A 20,584-nucleotide genomic window follows, 5' to 3' on the forward strand; every position below is an offset into this window, starting at 1 on the left:
CCCAGACCTGAATATCATTGAACATCTGTGGGATAATTTGAAGCGAACTGCCCATGCTCAGCGACCATCAAACTTAACTGAACTGTAATTGTTTTATAAAGAGGAATCGTCAAAAATATCTTCATCCAGGATCCAGGAACTCATTAAAAGCTGCAGGAAGCCACTAGAGGCTGTTATTTTTGCAAAAGGAGGATCTGCTAAATATTAATGCATATTTTAATGCATAGTGCACATTTTCTGTTAGTACAATAAACCTCATTTCAATCCTGAAATATTACTGTGTCCATACGTTATTAGATATATCAAACTGAAATAGCTGTTGCAAAAACCCAAATTTTGATAACTAAAAATGATTAAGATTAATAGGGGTGCCCAAACTTTTTCATAATACTGTATATACTTGATAAAAACCATAAAATATACTGTAAAATTGCTACAAACATCAATAACAATATTTGGCTTGACGCAACAAAAGCCATTGAGGAAGGGGCTAGATGTTCCGAAACGCGTCTAGCAGTCATTTGACGACATATCAGAATTTCAAACCACCTCCAAAGCAAGTATTGTTACATCTGCTACGAAACAGAATTGTTTCGACTCTGCATGCAGAGCCAGCACTACGCAAGTGCTGAAATAATCCGTCACTATGACCTCTCAGTGGACAGAGATCTATATGAAAGAGCTGAAACAATCCGGCGCTAGGACCTCTCGGAGAACAGAGACTTACATGTGCAAACTCACAGCGTGCAAGAGCAGGAATAGCCAGCGTCTCTAGCCTGCAGCAATAGACTATCCTCTCCACAGCAGTTTCATTGAATATTGAAAACATCTATTTTATTGTGCCTCTCAGTACATTCATCCACAAAAAGGTATAGTTTCACTCTTCACTTCTCATCCTAACCTTATTGATATACAACTTGGGACATTTTATGACACGTTACCTGACATTGGACTCAGTGCCTTAGTTCCTGGTATTGGTCTTGCCCCAACAAGTTGTATCCAAATTCATACAATTGGAAGGAACAGTAATACTTTTTCTGCTATACATGCACTGCTAAACATGAAGGTGGTATAATATGGAGGATGTATGAGCCATGGCCAGGCTCTACAATCACTAATATTGTCGATTTATTTAACATGCCGCCTGGTTTTTACATGCACTATTTAATCCTGTATTTTCATGTATGCATCAAGCCAAATATCGTTATTGGTGTTTGTGGCAATTTTACAGTATATTTTGTGGTTTTTATCAGGTACATATTGTGTATATATGAATACAATAAAATATATGATACATTTTTCATAACATAATATGGTGGTGCATATATCCCTTTATATTTCCTAAGTAAGTGTTGTTTTTTTATGTTTTTTTTAAATGGTAGATTTAGGTCTTGAAATTGTTATTTTTCTTGTAGGAAAGTATATTCGTCAAGAAAAAAGACAAAAGGCACAAAGTGCCTGGACACTGAGTTTAACCCCTTCCCGCCGCAGCCCTTTTTTGTTTTTGCTTTTTCATTTTTCACTCCCCACATTCAAAAATCTGTAACTTTTTTATTTTTCCATATACAGAGCTGTGTGATGGCTTATTTTCTGCGTAACAAATTACACTTCAAAATGGTGGTATTTAATATTCCATGCTGTGTGCTGGGAAGCAGGAAAAAAATTCCAAATGCAGTGAAATTGTTAAAAAAAACCGCATTTGTGCCGTATTCTTGTGGGCTTGGATTTTACGGATTTCAGTGTGCACCCCAAATGACATGTTTACTTTATTCTTTGGGTCAATACAATTACAATTACAAATTTATATAGGTTTTATAATGTTTTCATACATTTAAAAAAATTAAAATCTCCTGTACAAAAATTATTTTGGGGATTTTGCCATCTTCTGGCGCTAATAACTTTTTCATACTTTGGTGTATGGAGCTGTGGGTGGTGACGTTTTTTGCAGATTTTGATGGACTGTATGACCTTTTGATCACTTTTTATAGAATTTACATTTTTTTTTAAAAATGACAAAAAAGTGCCATTTTCGACTTTGGGCACGATTTTCCGTTACGGGGTTAAACACACTGAAAAACCTTTATCATATTTTGATAGATCAGGCATTTTCTGACGCGGCGATACCTAATGTGTTTATGATTTTTACTGTTTATTTATATTTATATCAGTTCTAGGGAAAGGGGGGTGATTTGAATTTTTAGGTTTTTTTATTATAATTTTTTTAAAACTTTTTTTATTTTTACTATTTTTCAGACTCCCTAGGGTACTTTAACCCTAGGGTGTCTGTACAATCCTATCATATACTGCTATACTACAGTATGGCAGTATATGTGTATTTTACTACTCATACATTACAATGTGCTGGTAGCACATTGTAATGAATGGGTTAACCCGAAGTAGCTTCGGGTCTTCGTGAGACCCGAAGCTACCTTGGCGACGGATCGCTGCTGCCCGATGACATCACGGGGAGCAACGATCCTCAGAAAGATGGCGACGCCCATGCGCCGCCACCTTTTTGAAGCTGCCGGCAGGGTGTTACCGGTAAGCCTTTGCTGCAATATGCAGCAAAGACTTACCGGCTATGGAGAGGGCTCGGCCCGCGAGCCCTCTTCATGCACCGGGACCCGACATGTGATGTACTATTACATCACATGTCGGTAAGGGGTTTAAAAAAGGGCTTTGGCATCTTAGCTGTTCTCCACAAAAAAGTTGATGCTGACATAGGTGGGTCTGTAATCTTTTTGAAACAAAGAAAGAAGGGAATGTATCCTTTTGGACACACATTAAATGCTGTAAAAACATAACTGCATTTTTATTCCACCTTATTGGTAATTTTAATTGTGAATTTAAACTGTTTCCCCGAAAAAATTGCCATCTGTGATTGGAAAATAAAAGAGTTATGGGATTTTGATGGTTCAGAGCAAAAAAAATAAAAAATAAATTGGCTAATGTGCTGCTATGTTAATTTGTTGCTGCAGACATCACATATGGTTATCTACTTTTTAGATTCTGACCAAACAAATGGTTGGCTATTTGCACAAACTGTGTCTGTAAGACAATGTACAATCACTATACAGTAACATTTTCAGATTATACTGCTTTTGCTTTCCTATTCTTTATTGGATTCTTCTGAGATCTTCAAAGAAATACAGCAGTGTTGTGGTTGCTTTTAGGCTTAAAAGGCTTACATTTCCCTAGCATGATTTGCATCTGAAGTCAATGCAAGTTTCAAAGTGTTTTATTTTCTCAATTTATAATATATTACTGTATTGTAAAAATATTTAATTTAAATAATTCCCAATACTTCATACCCTAGGCGAGCCATATATCCAAATCATGAAATTTTAAATACATACAATATAAAAACTCCACAGTTTAATAATGAAGAAACCAGTCCAGGAACATGCTTCTTTGATTATACCAAATAATAAGTAATCTCCTATGCATTAACATCATTAAAATGCAAGAGTCAGTTGTAAAATTGATGATAATATTTGTCTGTACATCACAAATTAAGTAAAATGGTAAACTGTCTGTGTTTTTCATCACTGAAAGGAACAAAATAATATATTTATGGCAAATTCTATCCATACTTCTGCAGCAATATTAAGTACAATATATGGAAATGGGGTTTAACAAAAATTGAAGTGTTCTTATTCATCATATTATTGTTATCAAGCAGATGATGGCTGGATTTCAATTCTGTAGAGGGACATAAAAGTATGATGTGAGAAACACCAATTGCATGTGGGGCCTAATGGGAGCATATAAAATGTGCATCCTCACAGGGGGCTTGGCAGGGGACATCATTATTGTGTGGTGGCTCCAAGTGGTCAGTTTTATTTGAATCTGCCATAAATGTTTTGATGGAAAAAACTTAGGGAAAAAACAATGGGAAAGAATGAATTAGTTACTCATTGGTAATTCTATTTCCATTAGTCCACCATGATGGCCCACCTGGAGGATGCCCCTTGACCTCTGTAGGGACACGAAGAAGAGAGGTTAAATTCCCCTCCCCGCATCCTCCCACCAGTGACTACAAAATAACCACACTGAGGAAGATGCAACAATGATTTATTTATATGTTTCAATCACATACAAGCTTTATCATTACGGATACAACATAACCTTAAGAGAAAAAAACACTTTAAGGGACGGAATATATAGGCCCTCATGGTGGACTAAGAAAAAGAATTACCGGTGAGTAACTAATTCATTCTTTCCACTTTGTTCCCCATGACGGCCCACCTGGAGACTTACAATATAAGTAGTCTTTTTACCTTCCTCCCAAAGGACAGATCCTTTGAGGAGGGTAAGTCAAGTCTATAATGTTTTGAGAATGTAGAGGAGGCAGTCCAAGTTGCGGCCTTGCAAATTTGTTCTAAGGAGGCCCCTATTTTCTCTGCCCAGGATGTGGTTACAGCTCTTGTAGAGTGTGCTCTTATCCCTGAAGGTACTGGAACTCTTTGGATGTCATAACAGGAAGATATCACCATCCTTAGCCATCTAGCGATGGTTGCCTTGGACGCCTTCCTCCCCTTATTTTTCCCCTAAAATTGGATAAAAAGGTTAGAATCGATACGCCAGGATTCAGTTGCTTCCAAGTATAAATAACAGAACGTCTTACGTCTAGAGTGTGCCATTCATGTTCTTTTTCGGAAGATGGATTTTCACAGAAAGAAGGTAGTATAATTTCCTGACTTCTGTGGAATTCTGAGACCACCTTTGGGATACAATTTGGATCCAACATGAGAACAATTCTATCATCAAGAACTTTCATATAAGGTTCTTTAATAGATATTGCCTGAAATTCACCCAGTCTCCTTGCTGAGGTGATTGCTATCAGGAATACTGTTTTAAGAGTTTCTAGAAGCTGGTAGAATAAATATTTTAACCCACCTGTGTTCGATGAGGGGTTGATCGAAGAAGCTGCTTAAGGCTGTTCTCGTAACCAGAACGTAGCGTTGTGCCTACCCTCAGCACAACCGCACACGGTGAGCACATTTCTTCCTATACACCGATACTACTCCTAAAAAGGTGTCACCCTATTAGCGCTCTCTCCCTATCCTTCCTTGCCACTCTCTACCCCCAATACTGGTAGGATGACTGGATCCTGAGTTGTCATTCTCTTCAGTTTTGGGTACCAGCTCTTTTTAGGACAGTTTGAAATGTGTACTTTATCCTTTTTTGTTTTATTTTCTCTGAGACTCTGGCGATCAGGGGAATAGGGGGGAAGGTGTAGACGAGAGTGGTGTTCCAAGAGTGGGAGAATGCATCTAGAAGTCTGCTGGTTTCTCCTTTTTCCAGAAAAAAATAGTGGCAACACTTGGTGTTTTCTCTTGTCGCAAATAAATCTATTTGAGGTTTTCCCCAGAGGGAAGTCAGGTCTTGAAATATCTCTTCTTTTAGACATCACTCTTTCTTCAGAAGTATCTTTCTTCGGCTGAGAAAATCTGCCTTTTTGTTTTCTATTCCCTTGGGGTAGCCGAGATTGATAGAACGTGATCTTCTGCCCACGAAAAAAATATTTGCTGTGTTAGGGAAATCAATAATGGAGACCTGGTTCATCCTTGTCTCTACAAGTAGGATACTGTTGTGGTATTGTCTAACAGTATTAACAGGTGGTGTTGAGCTAGTTGGGAAGTGTTTGCGCTGAGTACCTCCCAAACTGCCCTCAGTTCCCGGTAGTTGGATGATCTTCTCGAGATCTCTTTCGTCTAAGAACCCTGCGCAAGTTTTTGAGGAAGCACTGCTCCCCAGCCGCTCTTGCTTGTATCTGTCTGTATAGGGATATATACGGACTGTTCTTCCAGTAAATTCCCCTGTCTAGGTTTGCATCTTCTAACTATCACTTGAGATTTTGTTTGACTGTAGATGGGATCATCACTTTCTTGTCCAGCCCCTCTGATCTCCTGTTCCAGGATTTTAGAATCCATCTCTGGAGGACTCGGGTATGGGCTTGACACCAGGCCACTGAAGGGATGCACGCTGTTAAGAGTTCTAGGACCTTCAAGGCGTCCCTGACTGAGATAAGGGATCTCCTTCTAAATCTTCTTATCTGTTCCTTGATGTGAGTCTTTTTCTCCTGTGGAAAGAATGATTTTTGTAGACATGAGTTAAGCTTCATTCCTAGGATTTTTTTTTACTGTGGCTGGTGACAATTCTGACTTTTGATAATTTACAATCCAGTCCTGTCTTTCTAAAGTTCCTATTGTAACATCCCTTGAGGAAATTAGATTTTGTCTGTCCCGTCCGATAATAAGCAGGTCGACTAGATACGGTACAATCAATACGTCCTGCTGTCTTAGAAACCCCACCACCTCTACCATCACCTGGGTGAAGGTTCGGGGGGCAGAGGATATGCCAAAGGGGAGTGCACAGAACTGGAAATGTAACGTGGAATCCCCTGGAGATAGGACAGAGAATCTTATGAACTTTTGAGATGAAGGGTGAATGGGGACGTCATAATACGCGTCCTTTAACCGGTTAAGGACCGGGCCCTTTCCTGTTTTTTCATGTCCATTTTTCACTCCCCACCTTCAAAAATGTATAACTTTTTTATTTTTACACGTAAAGAGCTGTGTGACGGCTTGTTTTCTGCGTAACAAATTGCACTTCATAATGATGGTATTAAATATTCCATGCCATGTACTCGGAAGCGGGAAAAAAATTCCAAATGCAATGAAAATGGTGAAAAAACGCATTTGCGCCATTTTCTTGTGGGTTTGGATATTACGTCTTTCACTGAGCGCCCCAAATGACATGTCTACTTTATTCTTTGGGTCGGTACTATTAAGGGGATACCAAATTTGTATAGGTTTTATTATGTTTTCATACATTTACAAAAATGAAAACCTCCTGTACAAAAATAATTTTTTTGATTTTGCCAAATTCTGGCGCTAATAACTTTTTTATACTATGGTGTACGGAGCTGTGGGTGGTGTCATTTTTTGTGAAATTTGATAATATGTTCAATGATATCATTTTTAGGACTGTAGGACCTTTTGATCACTTTTTATAGATTTTTTTAGATTTTTCAAAATGGCAAAAAATGTTCGACTTTGGGCGCTATTTTCCGTTACGGGGTTAAACGCATTGAAAAACTGTTATCATATTTTGATAGATCGGGCATTTTCGGACGCGTCGATACCTGATGTGTTTATGATTTTTACTGTTTATTTATATTTATGTCAGTTCTAGGGAAAGGGGGGTGATTTGAAATTTTTGTTTTTTTTATTATAATTTTTTTAACTTTTTTTTATTTTTATTTATACTATTTTTCAGACTCCCTAGGGTACTTTAACCCTAGGTTGTCTGATCGATTCTATCATATACTGCCATACTACAGTATGGCAGTATATGGGGATTTTCTTCCTCATTCATTACAATGTGCTATCAGCACATTGTAATGAAGAGGTTAAAACGAAATAGCCTCGGGTCTTCGGAAGACCCGAGGCTACCATGGAGACGGATCGCCGCCCCCCGATGACGTCATGGGGAGCGGCGATCCCAGGTAAGATGGCGGCGCCCATGCGCCGCTATCTGTTTGAGGCTGCCGGCAGCTTTGCCGGCAGCCCATGCTGTGAAAACACCCGCGATCGGTGCTAGCACCGATCGCGGATGTTACCGGTAAGCCTTTGCTGCAATATGCAGCAAAGATTTACCGTCTATGGAGAGGGCTCAGCCCGTGAGCCCTCTCCATGCAGCGCGACGCGACCGCCGCCGTGGGTGGCAGATCTTATCGACTCCATCCAGAACTTCTTGTAGACGATGAAGTCGTTCAGTTGCTTCATGTTGATTATCAGCTGGTTTGAGCAATTTGGCATCTTTACAAGAAAAAGAGAAGAATAGAAACCTTGTTTTTCTTGCCCCTGTGGAACATAGGTAATTACGCCAGAAGACAATAAGGAGGAGATTTCTTGCCAGATAAGATTGTGAGACGTTTGCGACATATAGGGAGAAGGTGACAGGTATTTTGTAGGAGGAAGTTTTATGAAATATATCTTGTATCCCTGAAGAAGGATATCTAAAACCCAGGGATTTGAGGTAATTTTTAGCCATTCCTCTCTGAAGTTCAACAATCTTCCTCCTACTATGGCGTCATTGCTTCTTGTTTCTACTTGGGTCAGATGACGCTGAGAAAAGAAACCCTTAACCGTTCCCACCTTTCGGGTAGCTCCAGCGACCCCTTTTCCCTTTGTCTTTGTATTGGTCCCTATAACTTTTGAGGTCCAGAAAGGGCTGCTTTCTCGGTGTTGGTTTGTTTTCCAGAAAGCCCTTCTTTTTGTCTGACGCGCTTTCCAGGATAGTATCCAGTTCCGGACCAAAGACAAATTCTCCTGAAAAAGGAAGGCCACATAATTTTGTTTTTGAGCGGATATGCATTTGTCAAAGCCCCCTCTCTGGACGAGAAAAGGACACCCTCAGCTGCAGCATCTGCTAAAAAAAAGCCGTTGACGATTTTAGTAGAGGAAAGTTTTCTAAAATGGTCCTTCTAGGAGTTCCCTCCTTAATATGGGATTCCAGCTCATTCAGCCAGTACAGTAGATTCCTTGCGACTGATGTAGCCGTTAAGTTAGACTTTAAACTCCACATGGATGTCTCCCATGCTTTCCTTAACAGAGAATTTTCTGTCCATAGGGTCTCTCAGCTGAGCTGCATCCTGGAAGGGAAGGTCTGTTTTCCTCACGATTTTAGTAACCTGCACGTCCACCTTGGGGCAGGAATCCCACAGCTTAGAATCTTCAGGCTCAAAAATCAATCTTTTCCTGAAATTATTGGATATGAGAATTCTTTTTTCAGGTTCCTTCCATTCCTCAGACACTAATTCCCTAAGAGTGTCATTTAAAGGAAACAACCTCTGATGTTTCGCTTTTAATCCTCCAAATAATTCCTCTTCCTTGGACTTGGGTATAACAATATCTTCAATTTCCAAGGTCTGTCTGCTGGCTTTCAACAGATTATCTAATTCGTCTATCTGAAACAAATGTCTTGATTCCACAGCATTAGAGAAATCCTGAGGATTAACTGAATCTTCTGTCTCTACTATAAAACAAGATGGTGTCTCCGGATCCCTTCCCGCCTCTGATGGTGATGTTTCGGGTTCTAGTCTAGGTTTTTCACAAGGAGGAGCCCTAGACGCAGCCACTGCTATAGATGAGACCACTTTCTCTTCTATGAATCTCTTTAGTTCATCCAGAGAGGATGTTTTCTCCTCTCTGTTATCGATACAAACTTTACTTATTGGCTTTTTATACAAATCAGGCATAGAATGATTACACATATTGCATTTTTTGGCTCTGCATTTGTCTGATTTCTCGGGTCTTTCAGGTCTGTTAGCCTTATCCCCCTTCTCCTCTTTGCCTTTCCCGCTAGACCCCAGGTCTTTGTCCTAAAAGGCAAATACAGGAGACTAAGTAACCCACTAGCATTGAATACACAATGACAAGATATCCCCTGCATATCAACCCCACTTACAGAGACTGGAGGGTGCATGAAAATCGGGTTAACTTCATCAGCCATGATAGACTATAGAAGGTTTGCCGCAAATACCGGAGCCATCGTCACCAGAGTAACTAGACCTCAGATCATAGTGATCTACCTGCTTGAAGTGGCTGCAGTCGCGTCTTCCGGCTCCCAGTAATGCTATGCGCCACTTCGTGCGCCACTTCCGGTCACGGCAGGAAGTCGTCATCGGACCTTGGGCTGCCGGGAAATGTAGTCCTCTTCAGCCGCGCATGCATGCAATCCAGGATCGCAGCGCAGCGGCCAGACATACCGACCCCAGGACGGCTGCAAGGAGGACCAGGGATCCACCGAGAGCCGGGGACGCTGGGATTTTGCAGTGGACGGGCTCACACGTAAGTTTTCCTTCGCCCCCTCCCCCATCCCTGGAGGAGAGAGGGCACCTCTCTATGACCTGCCACGGTAGGGACAGGAAGAACACTGGTGGGAGGATGCGGCGTGGGGAATTTAACCTCTCTTCTTCCTGTCCCTACAGAGGTCAAGGGGCATCCTCCAGGTGGGCCGTCATGGGGGACAAAGTGGAAAGTATGGATAGCCGTACAATTTGGATAGTTGTCTTGGTATTTTGTATGAATATTGATTTGACGGCTATTGTATTTCTCCTGATTATCCCATAAAATGTACATATAGCCTACCCAGGTATGCATATATTATAAATAAAGAGAACAACAGAATAGACATCCTCTTTATCCTTCTCTCCTCCCATATGTCCCACAAACACTACCTGGTTGGCGCCACTGAAATCAACTGGTACATCCAATAATAATCTCATGTTCATGGCCAGCATAAGAAGGATTAGATCAGACACACAATTTCTATACACATACCAAGAGCTGTGCTTGTGTATCTTGTCTTACTTTCATGAAGAGGCTTGTACGTGCAGGCTTGGGTAGTAATTCTCGCAATTTCCTCCCAAATGGGATTTATTACAATTTCATATCCCATGTACTGAAACCTGGTAAAAAAAATGTAGAAATAATTAATAAAAAGTTCATGCAAAGAAGAACAATTCATTTGTGGAAAAACGGAATTACTATAAAATATTAAATGTATGTAGTTCAGTTTTCATATATGTAGATTGAAACTTATTGATTTAATTTTTTTGTTAGTTTAGTACAGTATTTTGCCAGTATATTTCAAGATTGCAGTTTTACAAACCAGCAACGCTGTACTAGTGCAGATTGTCCACAATTTATGACAAGGTGCGTGCCTTGAGATATGCCTATAAATATGGTCTATACCTGGTGATGAAGATTTAAAAAATATTTCATATATATTTTCAGTTTTATGAACGTTTGTTCCAATATAATGTGTACAAAAGAAAAAAATGTTAGAATAAGTGAAGTAACAGATGGTTTGGACATTTTTTCACTCCAGAAATACTGTCTATACTGGAGTATAAGTTGACCAGAGTATAAGCCAGGGCTACCTAATTTTAACACAAAAAACTGGGAAAACCTATTGACTCGAGTATAAGCTGAGGGTGGAAAATGCATTAGTCACATGCCCCAGCATATAGCCAGCAGCCCCCAGTATATAGCCAGCCCCTGACCCCTAGTATTAAACCAGTAGCCCCCCTTGTATAGCCAGTGTCTGCCCCAGTATATAGTCAGTGCCTGCCCCTAGTATATAGCCAATGTCTGCTCCACAGTATATAGCCAGTGCCTGCCCCAGAGTATATAGCCAGTGCCTGCCCCTAGTATATAGCCAGTGCCTGCTCCACAGTATATAGCCAGTGCCCCCCCCCCCCCACCCCGTATACAGCCAGCCCCCTGCCCAGCCTTAAAAAGAAATTAAAAACTCTGTACTCACCTCTCCCATTACCCCCGGCAGGTCCTCTTCTTTCTTCAGCTCCGGCTCCGTCTTCCATCTCCCTGCACGGTCTCATCACATACACCATGTTGTCAGCTGCCTGTTGACATCATAGTGTGTGGCACTTGCCACACAACCTATACAAGGGGGCTGCTGGAGCCGGAGTTGGAGCTGAGGACAGAAGAGGACCTGCAGGGGGGGGGGGCGGAAAGGTGAGTACACCTTTTTTTTCAATGACTCGAGTATAAACCGAGTTAGGGTTTTGCAGCACATTTTTTGTGCTGAAAAACTAGCCTTATAGTAATACATAATACTCTACAAGTTTATATTACGTCCCTTTTATCCAACATTAGAATTTGCAATGATACAGCATCAATACACCCTGGGAAAAATTGACTAAGCAAAATTCTGTGTACTCTGGGTGTAATTTGAATAAAATCCAGTTTAACATTCCTTACTCCACATTCATCACATTTTTTAGACTTTTATGTTACTTGTATAATGATTTGCGGAGTTCAGTCAGAAGTTCGAGTTCAGCTCATTTGTCACAGGGAGTGTTCATCCTCAGGAAAATGACGTCACGCACTTTGAATACGCTCCTTATACTTGTATTCAAAAAGGGCTTAATTTTCTACAATGTGTATGAAATTAGGTATCAAAATTACAACACCATGGGCCAAAATGTTCTTTTTTTTTTGCTTGACCTCTTCACATACGATCATCATTAAATCAGGTCAACTGGTCATAAAGGGGTCTATTGAGCCCCCACCATAAAAGGCCGGTGTTAACTATATTTTACTTAAGACAACTGCCGCTAACTGCCTCGATCAATGCTAGTTAGCACCAATCATGGCAGTTAACCTGTTAGGCACCACAGTCAAACCTACCATATCGGCTGCCTCTTGGTGCCCCCTATGAAATTATTGGAGGGCTCCTATCAGTTTCTATGATAGCAGGGAGGCTGTAGGACACTCCCATAGCCGTCACTCAGCACTATTATTTCAGTCCCCCCCAAAAAAAGTAGTTGTGCTTTAGGGGTCCTAAAATATCTGTACAAAAACATTTTTGAAAAGATTTAAAAATACTAAAAAAAAAAAAATATTCAAATAAATCATATTGGCCCACATTTATAAAACTGGCTGTGCCAGTTTTCAGGTGCATTGTGCACATAAATACATGTGCAAACTGCTTGCACATGTATTTATGAAGCATTTGCACCAGTATTCTGTTGTGGCTGTACTTTAGTCCACCCCTACACAAAACTGTGCACCTAAAGGGGCGTTGTGGTGCAGATTCGCACCAGTTAGCACATTTATGTCGGAAGTCCCGACATAATGATGGAAAACGCCCTTTAACCTGAGTGCACCAGAAAAAACTGGTGCACTTAATTTAAGCATAGTCAGCGCCTACAGGGTGTAATGGTCTTTAATACTCTGCCGCACTCAGCACATTAGTGAGGCATACTACACACCGTGCATTCCTAAATCTATGATCATCAAAATCTAAAAACAATTATCCCATACTTTCAAACAGTTACAGGGAGGTTAACTATATGTCTTCTATCCCTGAAAGGATTACATCATTTATCATGTGGTTGATGCCATGTGTTTTTTTTTTTCTTACTTACATAGATGACAAATTTCTAAACTGAAGGAGATTTTCATTTGTTATCTCAGTATTCCAAGAATGGCTTAGAACAGAGGTTAAATTTATATTTTCCTTAAGAAGTTGGTTAATTTTCCACCATCCTTTATTCTGTTCTTCTAATGAATTCATCTCTAAATTCTGACAAAGAAAAATATGTTTACAAAAATTGTATGTATAACTATCAGTCAGTCTGAAACTCTGATGGAACTGCAGTATACTTAAATAATAAATGTGACTAAGCCAAGAAATGTTGCTCGACATAATGCAGTTGTCACATTGACCTTGATAACCGAACCAAACTTGGCACCTAAACAGTACAACATGCTTTCGTGAAATGTGTGATATAGTAGCCCAGGATATCAGAATCTGAGGGTTATAAAAAGCAAAAATGTGATGAAAGATTTTAAAATGTATTTATAAAATGTAAGGTGACTATTTCTAAATAAATATGCAGTGTGAAAAAAAGTATGTACTGGGGTGCGTTTCTCGGTTGTGTCCAGAGGTTGTGGCAATTGTCTGCGTGGCTAGGTGTTGTGTTATTTTGAGGGCCAGCAAATTTACATTGTTATACAAGCTCCACTTTGACTACTTAACATTCTGTCAAAGTATAAAAACTTCAACTGCCAGCAGTGATCACATGTATCACTGGTGGGCCGGTTGAGCCAATCCCAGACCTGAACCTGTATTTTTCTGTTGTCAGATCTGGTTGAGGGCTTATTTTTTGCGAAAACAGTTGTTCTTTTCAGTCGTATCATATTAGGGAACGTAACTTTTTTTGATCACTTTTTAGAACATTTTTTGTGATGGTGTTTGATGAAAAATTGTATATTATGGGAAGTTTTCCGAGTTTTTTTTTTACGTAGTTCACCGAGCGGGTTCAATATTAATTTAGATTTATTGTACAGATTAATACGGACGTGGTGATACCAAATATGTATGTTTTTGTGTTTTATTTACTGTATATGCATTTTATGTGTTACTGGGGAGATTATGGGACTTTTATTTTATTTATTTATTTAATTATATAATAAATCCGATCGATTATTCAAGCCTTTACACTGCAATACACTTGTATTGCAGTGTATACTGTAAGTTGCTGCGCATGCTCAGTTACTTACAGCCGGGTCCTGCCAGGAAGGCAGGACCCGGCGAGAAGAGGAGCCGACAGCCTCGGGTCACTCGTCGGGACCCGGGGCAGCGGCAGGAGGGATCGGATCCCCCGGTAAGCACACCGGGGGGGTCCGATCCACGGGGGACACACTTGCACGCCGCGGTCATGCTTGACCGCGGCGTGTAAGGGGTTAAACACCCGGGATCTGAGTTTTTCCGATCCCGGGTGTTAGTGCCGGGTCTGGGCTGTGATATCACAGCCCGACACCGGCACTATACTGACCCGATGTCCCGAAATCTTCTTCTGACGCGGCGCCGTAGAAAGGCGTCGCGTCAGAAGAAGTACCCTTAATGACCTCCGTAAAATCCCGATAGGGCGGTCATTAAGGGGTTAAAGATGGGTGTTGACCATGGCAGCCATTTTGAAGGAAGGCCATTTTGGATCCATTTTTTTTTCCAATGGGAAGAGGGTCATAAAACACATCAAGCTTATTGAGAATTTCACAAGAAAAACAATGATGCGGTAAAAATGTTGCCCATTGTGTTGAATTGCCAATACAACCCTCTTCTCCCACCTTTGACACCACCGAAGAAATGTTAGCACAGGCTTTCAGTAAGGCCCCTTTCACACTGGCGTTGCAGATCACATCAGAGTCTGATTAGGATGCGATCATGGTTTGGTCAGTGAAATCTGACATTTTTCATCAGAGTTAAATCAGTTTTCAGTCAGAGTTTGTTCAGTTTTTCATGCACGTTTTATTGGTAATTTCAATGCAAAAGACTCAGGTCTATCTTTTCTATGGCAATTAATGCATGAAAAAGTCCACTTGCATTTGACTTGCATGTGTCTCAAAGTGCAATGCATTTTTGATGTATCTCCATAGACTTGTATGGTACGTTTTTCACGCGCGTGAATTGCAAAAGTAGCGCATGCTGAGATTTAAACGTGTGTTAAAAAAATGTGCGTGTGTGCGTGAAAAAGAATGCAAGTCTGAAAAAAGCATTGTTTACAATTGGTCAGAGTGCAATGCAAGTTCTGCACGTCAAAAACACACACAGAACATTCATGAAAAATGCAAGTGTGAAAGGGGCCTTACCGTTGTTTCAGATGCTGCAGATCTCATATCCACAGCATAAACAATTGCCTTCAGATGACCCCAAAGATAAGTCTAAAGGGGTCAGATTAGGAGACTTGGGTGGTCATTCAACTGGCCCACTTTCCAGGGAATTGTTAATGTAGGAATGCTTGGACCTTTGGGGTCATCTGAAGGCAATTGTCAATACTGTGAAGATACGAGATGTCCAACATCTAAAATAATGCATACTGGAAACCTGTGCTAGCATTTCTTCTGCGGAATTGTTACTAGTGTGTCATGAGGGTTGCATTGACGACCCAACACAATAAGCAGCTCTTTGAACACATTTTATAAGTGGTCATAAACATGAAAAATTTTATTTAGGTGTATCCATATAAATGGCTAAGTTTATACATTGGAATCTATGTTTGGAAAGGGTTAATAAAAGTTCCAAAAACATATGAAACATATGAAAAACATATGAAACACCAAAAACAAGACCCATACAGCCCGGTCATTATGGTGGAAAACAGGTGCAGAAGTAAGGAGTTAAACACTGCTCCTTCTGGTAAATTTAAAAGGTTCCAGAAGACCTTGATACCACATTTTAAAACATGACTTACATCTGAAACAGAGAATTAACTACATCTGTAGGGGCTGTTACGAGGCCCGTGAGCCATAGGGGCCCGCACTGTGAGAGGCTGAATCATAATGCTCAACTATGGCGCTACAGGGGCCCACCCACCCCCTGTGCTTTCAGCACGCAAACAAACTCACACAGCACAAGCCCATTCCCCATGCAGGGGATGGAATGAGGTGCTGTGGTCAGGTGGAGGGTGGCAATGGGGCCCACTCATTCCTAGTTACATACCTGATCTGAAAGATTATCTTTTTGAATAACCACCAATTACCTTTAGGAAGGAAGCAACCTTATGGAGTATCCAGGTCCCCAGTATCAACATCTCACACAGAATGTGTGTAATTTCTGTTATATACACATATAGACAGTGTTTTGTTTCATTGTAGCCAATTGGCAAGATCAAGAAAGTTCCTTTATTTTGCTCATTAATGTACACTCTGTACCCCATCTTGACAGAAAAAAACAGAAATGTAGATATATATTTTTTGCTAATTTATTAAAGAAGAGAAACATAAATATCACATGATCATAATTATTCAGACCCTTTGCTCAGTACTGGGTAGAAGCACCCTTTTTTCGCACTTGGATTTGGGAATTCTCCTTCCTTGCAGACCCTCTCTAGTTCCAGCTCAATGGAGTTTAGATCAGACCTCTGGATGGGCCAGTCAAGAATGGTCACAGAGTTGTTCTGAAGCTACTGCTTTATTATTTTAGCTGTGTCATTGTCTTGTTGGTAGTCCAACGTTTGGCCCAGTCTGAGGTCCAGATCACATCTGGATGAGGTTTTTATCCAGGATATTTCTGTACTTGGCCGCATTCATCTTTCCTTCAATTGCAACCAGTTGTCCTGTGCCTGCAGCTGAAAACCACCCCCATAGCATGATGCAGCCACCACCGTGTTTCACTGTTGGGATTGTATTTCACAGGTGATGAGCAGTGCCTGGTTTTCTCCACACATACTGCTTAAATTTTACACCAAAAAGTTCAAAACTTCGTCTCATCATTTGCCTTGCACATAGGAGAGGCTTCTGTCAGAACACTCTGCCATAACGCCCAGACTGGTGGAGGGCTTCGGTTGACTATTGTGTACCTTTCTCTAATCTCCCTACTGCATCTCTGGAGCTTAGCCACAGTGATCTTCTTTACCTCTTTTACCAAGGCTCTTCTCCCAAGATAGCTTAGTTTTGCTAGACAGCAAGGTTGAAAAAGAATTGTGGGTGTCCCAAACTTCTTCCATTTAAAGATTATGGAGGCCACTATGCTCTTAGGAACCTTGAGTGCTGCAGAAATACTTTTGTTACCTTGGTTCCTTGCCCATATCTGCGCCTTGCCAAAATTCTGTCTTTGAGCTCCTTGGGCAGTTCCTTAGACCTCATAATACTCATGTGCTCTGACATGCCTTTCCTAATGAAGTTCAATCAGTTTAATTCAGCACAATTAAACTCCAATGAGCAGAAACATCTCAAGGAAGATTTGAAGGAAATGGAAAGCATATGTGTGTCAAAGCAAAGAGTTTGAATACTTCTGAAAGTGGTTTTTCCTGTTTAGTAAATTAGCAAAAATATTGATCTTTCCCTGTGGTTTTGGGAACAGGTTCGTGCAATTCTATTAAACAAAATGGGAGTGGCTGTCACGGATTATCCTAAGCTCTGTCTCCTTCTGGTGGATCCTGAACTGTTCTAATCCATACAGAATGTTATATCATTACCGAAACTGTACTATGCTAGGAAAACTGTAGCCAGATTTTGGATGGCTGCACATCCCCCCCTCCTCTCTGTGACTGGATCAAGGCAGTGAATAACACCCTCCCTCTCAAAAAGTGGTTATTTACTCATAGGAAGAAGGATAGGCAGTTCCATGCCATCTGGGATAAATAGCTTGACTTTCCCTTTACTGCGGTTCCCCAAATTCCATCCTAGACACACTGGGGCACATTTACTTACATTGTGCATTGTCTGTCTATAATGCTGCATGTGGCGATTCACTAAGGCTGTGCACCTGAAATCATGAATGTGTTCCTTCCCTGATCAGGTTCGACAGAGTTCACAATCTTTTTTGTGGTGCATCTTTAACATAGTGGGGCACCCGAATTTTTCCGCTTTGCACTGTATTTCACGGGATTGTGGCGCACGCGATCGATTTTTGGCGCAATCGCGCCGACTTTCACGCGACAGAAATCGGGGGCGTGGCCACCGGACAACCCGAAGGATTCGGAAAAACCGCAGAATTTAAAAAGCCATTTGTGTCGCAAGATCAAGCACTCACATACACCAGAGAAAAGCAGGTGAACTTCGGCGGACCACGGCGCAGCAGCGACACCTGGTGAATATCGGCGCACGGACCTTAGTGAATCCCGGCAGAACCCGAATCAGCGCCGGAGAACCCGCCGCTGGATCGCGACTGGACCGGGTAAGTAAATGTGCCCCAGTGTGTGTGACAAAATTATAAACTTAAATACGGCGCTCGGTCCCTAATTTGTGTCGCATAGAAGCCAGTGCCGCTGCTCCACAAAAGGGTTGTGTGCACCACACTCGCAGCGCAGACACTTCTTAAATACCTGTGCAAGCTGTTTTAGCCATGAAAAACTTGAACAGTCTGACTAAAGTGCGTGCAAAGCTCTTAGTAAAAGTGCCCCACTATCACTGATATATATAAGTCTCTTTCACCCTAATCTGGGCACACCATAAGGAGCAGCCATGGGGTTGGAATATGGTGTATTGTTTATTGTTACTAGTTATTTGCACATGCTTGATGTTTCCACCTGCTCTTTTCTTCTTTTTTTACCATTTGTCTATGATAGAAGACCAAGTATGCATAATGTATTATTGTACACTTCTCCTCTCCTCTTTTATGAGGGTCCTGCGAGACCACCATTTATTTGTGGTATTTGTGGTTGTGTGCATTGTAACTCCAAATGCCCTTTAATAGAGTTTTATTGTTGATTTTTTTTTTAAATTAGCAAAAATATCTACATTTCTGTTTTTGTTCTTTCAAGATGGGGTGCAGAGTGTACTTTAATGAGCATAAAAAATAACTTTTTGGATCTTACCTGCAACTGCAATTGGTAAGAAGAGTGAAAAATTTAAAAGGGGTTTGAATACTTTCCGTACCCACTGTAGAGGCATTCTCCGAATTAATGGGGTTTTCCCAGGAAACAAGTTAGGCCCTGACTACTGTATAGGACCTAACGTGCTGACAGGTGGGGGTTTAAGTCATGAGACCCCCACAGATCACAAGAGTGGGGGTCCTAGGTACCTCCGTCGGACCCATCGCCCATCCCGAGATGCGTGGAGAAAGATGCAGCGCATGGCTGTGCTGCTCCATTCATCTCTAATGTCTACATTGCATATATTCAAAAATAAACTTACCGAATCATCTAAAATCACTTCTGAATCATCAATTATATTAAGCAAGTGAAATGATTCAAAGTATGAGCAGAACAGCAAAGTAATATCCTTTCTAGTTGACATATTTTCTTGAAGCTGGAAATTAATTTGAAGGAATTCTAATACGTCCTCACATAAGTTGGAATTCGCATTCAGAAATATCTAAACCATGCAAGATGAATAAAGAAAAATGTTAATAAATATGTAACATGCTCTGGATGCCAATAGGCAGATAAACAGGTTATACAAGTTTAAATGAATATAGAACGTAAAATGTGAAATTCAGCAAATTTTAACTCAGAAACCTTGGATCTTCACAGAAAAAATTTACATGATTAAACTGGAAGAATTATTGGAAAAAAGTAACTAATTGAGCATTGCATGTAGCATATAATGTAACAGTGGCACACTTAATGGAGTGGTCCCAAGTTACTCATTCATCACCTCTCTAATAATTAGAAAGTAAGTTTCTGATCACTGAGGATATTTTCTTTGGGGCATCACACTCCCCACAATCACAAGAATGTGTGGACTCTATGGTGGATTGGAAAGATAGGGATACACAATGCCTGTCATGGGTGTTCCCACGACCCATATTGCGGGGTTACGGGCTCACCTGTGCACCTCGCTGCAAGGGGGCGCAGTACCAGCGCCACTCACCTGTCCCTGTTCTGGATTCCCATCCGCGGCCCGTGGGTCTCTCCTCTGGTCTCTCCCATGGTGGAGCTCACCGAGAAGGGCACTAATCCACGCCTCTGGCTTTTGGCGGCTGAAGAAGCCTTCACAAAGTTAAAGTCTGCCTTTGCCATGGCTCCTGTTCTCTCTGTATCCGATAATGGAAAAGCCTTTTATTCTGGTGGTGGATGCATCTTCTGTAGGTGCAGAGGCGGTGCTCACCCAGAAAGGGCCTAAGGGCCGAACGCTCATGTGCGGCATCTTTTCTAAAACCTTTTCTCCCGCAGAGAAGAATTGCTCTATAGGGGATAGTGAACTTTGGGCCATCAAACTTGCCCTGGAAGAATGGCGATATCTTTTGTAGGTAGCTTGCCATCCAGTCTGCGATTACACAGATCATAAGAACCTCTCGTACCTCCAGGCAGCTCAACGTCTTAACCCCAGGCAAGACCGTTGGTCACTCTTCTTCTCCCGCTTTAACCTGATGATCCACTTCCGGCCTGCGGAGAAGAATATCAAGACGCTTTCCCGTGCCTCAGATGTCGTGGGAGAAGAGCCCGTTCCTCAGCATATTATCCCTCCGGAACAGCTTGCTGCTGCTCCGGTGGATCTTCGGCAGCTTCCCCCTGGCAAGACGTATGTCCGACCAGGGGGAAAATTATTATTCAACCTAATTTGGGTCTTTATAGAGGCGCATAAAGCTCCTGTTTTTT

At 41.2% G+C, this 20,584-nt stretch overlaps 1 protein-coding gene across 4 annotated transcripts in view; it reads right to left on the minus strand.

Annotated features, from left to right (window-relative positions):
- ABCA13 (ATP binding cassette subfamily A member 13) overlaps positions 1 to 20,584 on the minus strand; it is a 590,340-nt gene that overhangs the window by 445,029 nt on the left and 124,727 nt on the right. For all 4 annotated transcript variants that reach the window (XM_072153102.1, XM_072153100.1, XM_072153098.1 and 1 more), the window contains exons 13-15: positions 19,179 to 19,358; positions 12,965 to 13,122; positions 10,353 to 10,480 (exon numbers count right to left, since the gene is read on the minus strand). In XM_072153102.1, the coding sequence (XP_072009203.1) occupies positions 10,353 to 10,480; positions 12,965 to 13,122; positions 19,179 to 19,358 (466 nt within the window). The remainder of the gene's footprint in view (positions 1 to 10,352; positions 10,481 to 12,964; positions 13,123 to 19,178; positions 19,359 to 20,584) is intronic.

The sequence above is a fragment of the Engystomops pustulosus genome, chromosome 5 (assembly GCF_040894005.1).
Source record: "Engystomops pustulosus chromosome 5, aEngPut4.maternal, whole genome shotgun sequence".
In the NCBI taxonomy this organism is placed as follows: Eukaryota; Metazoa; Chordata; class Amphibia; order Anura; family Leptodactylidae; genus Engystomops; species Engystomops pustulosus.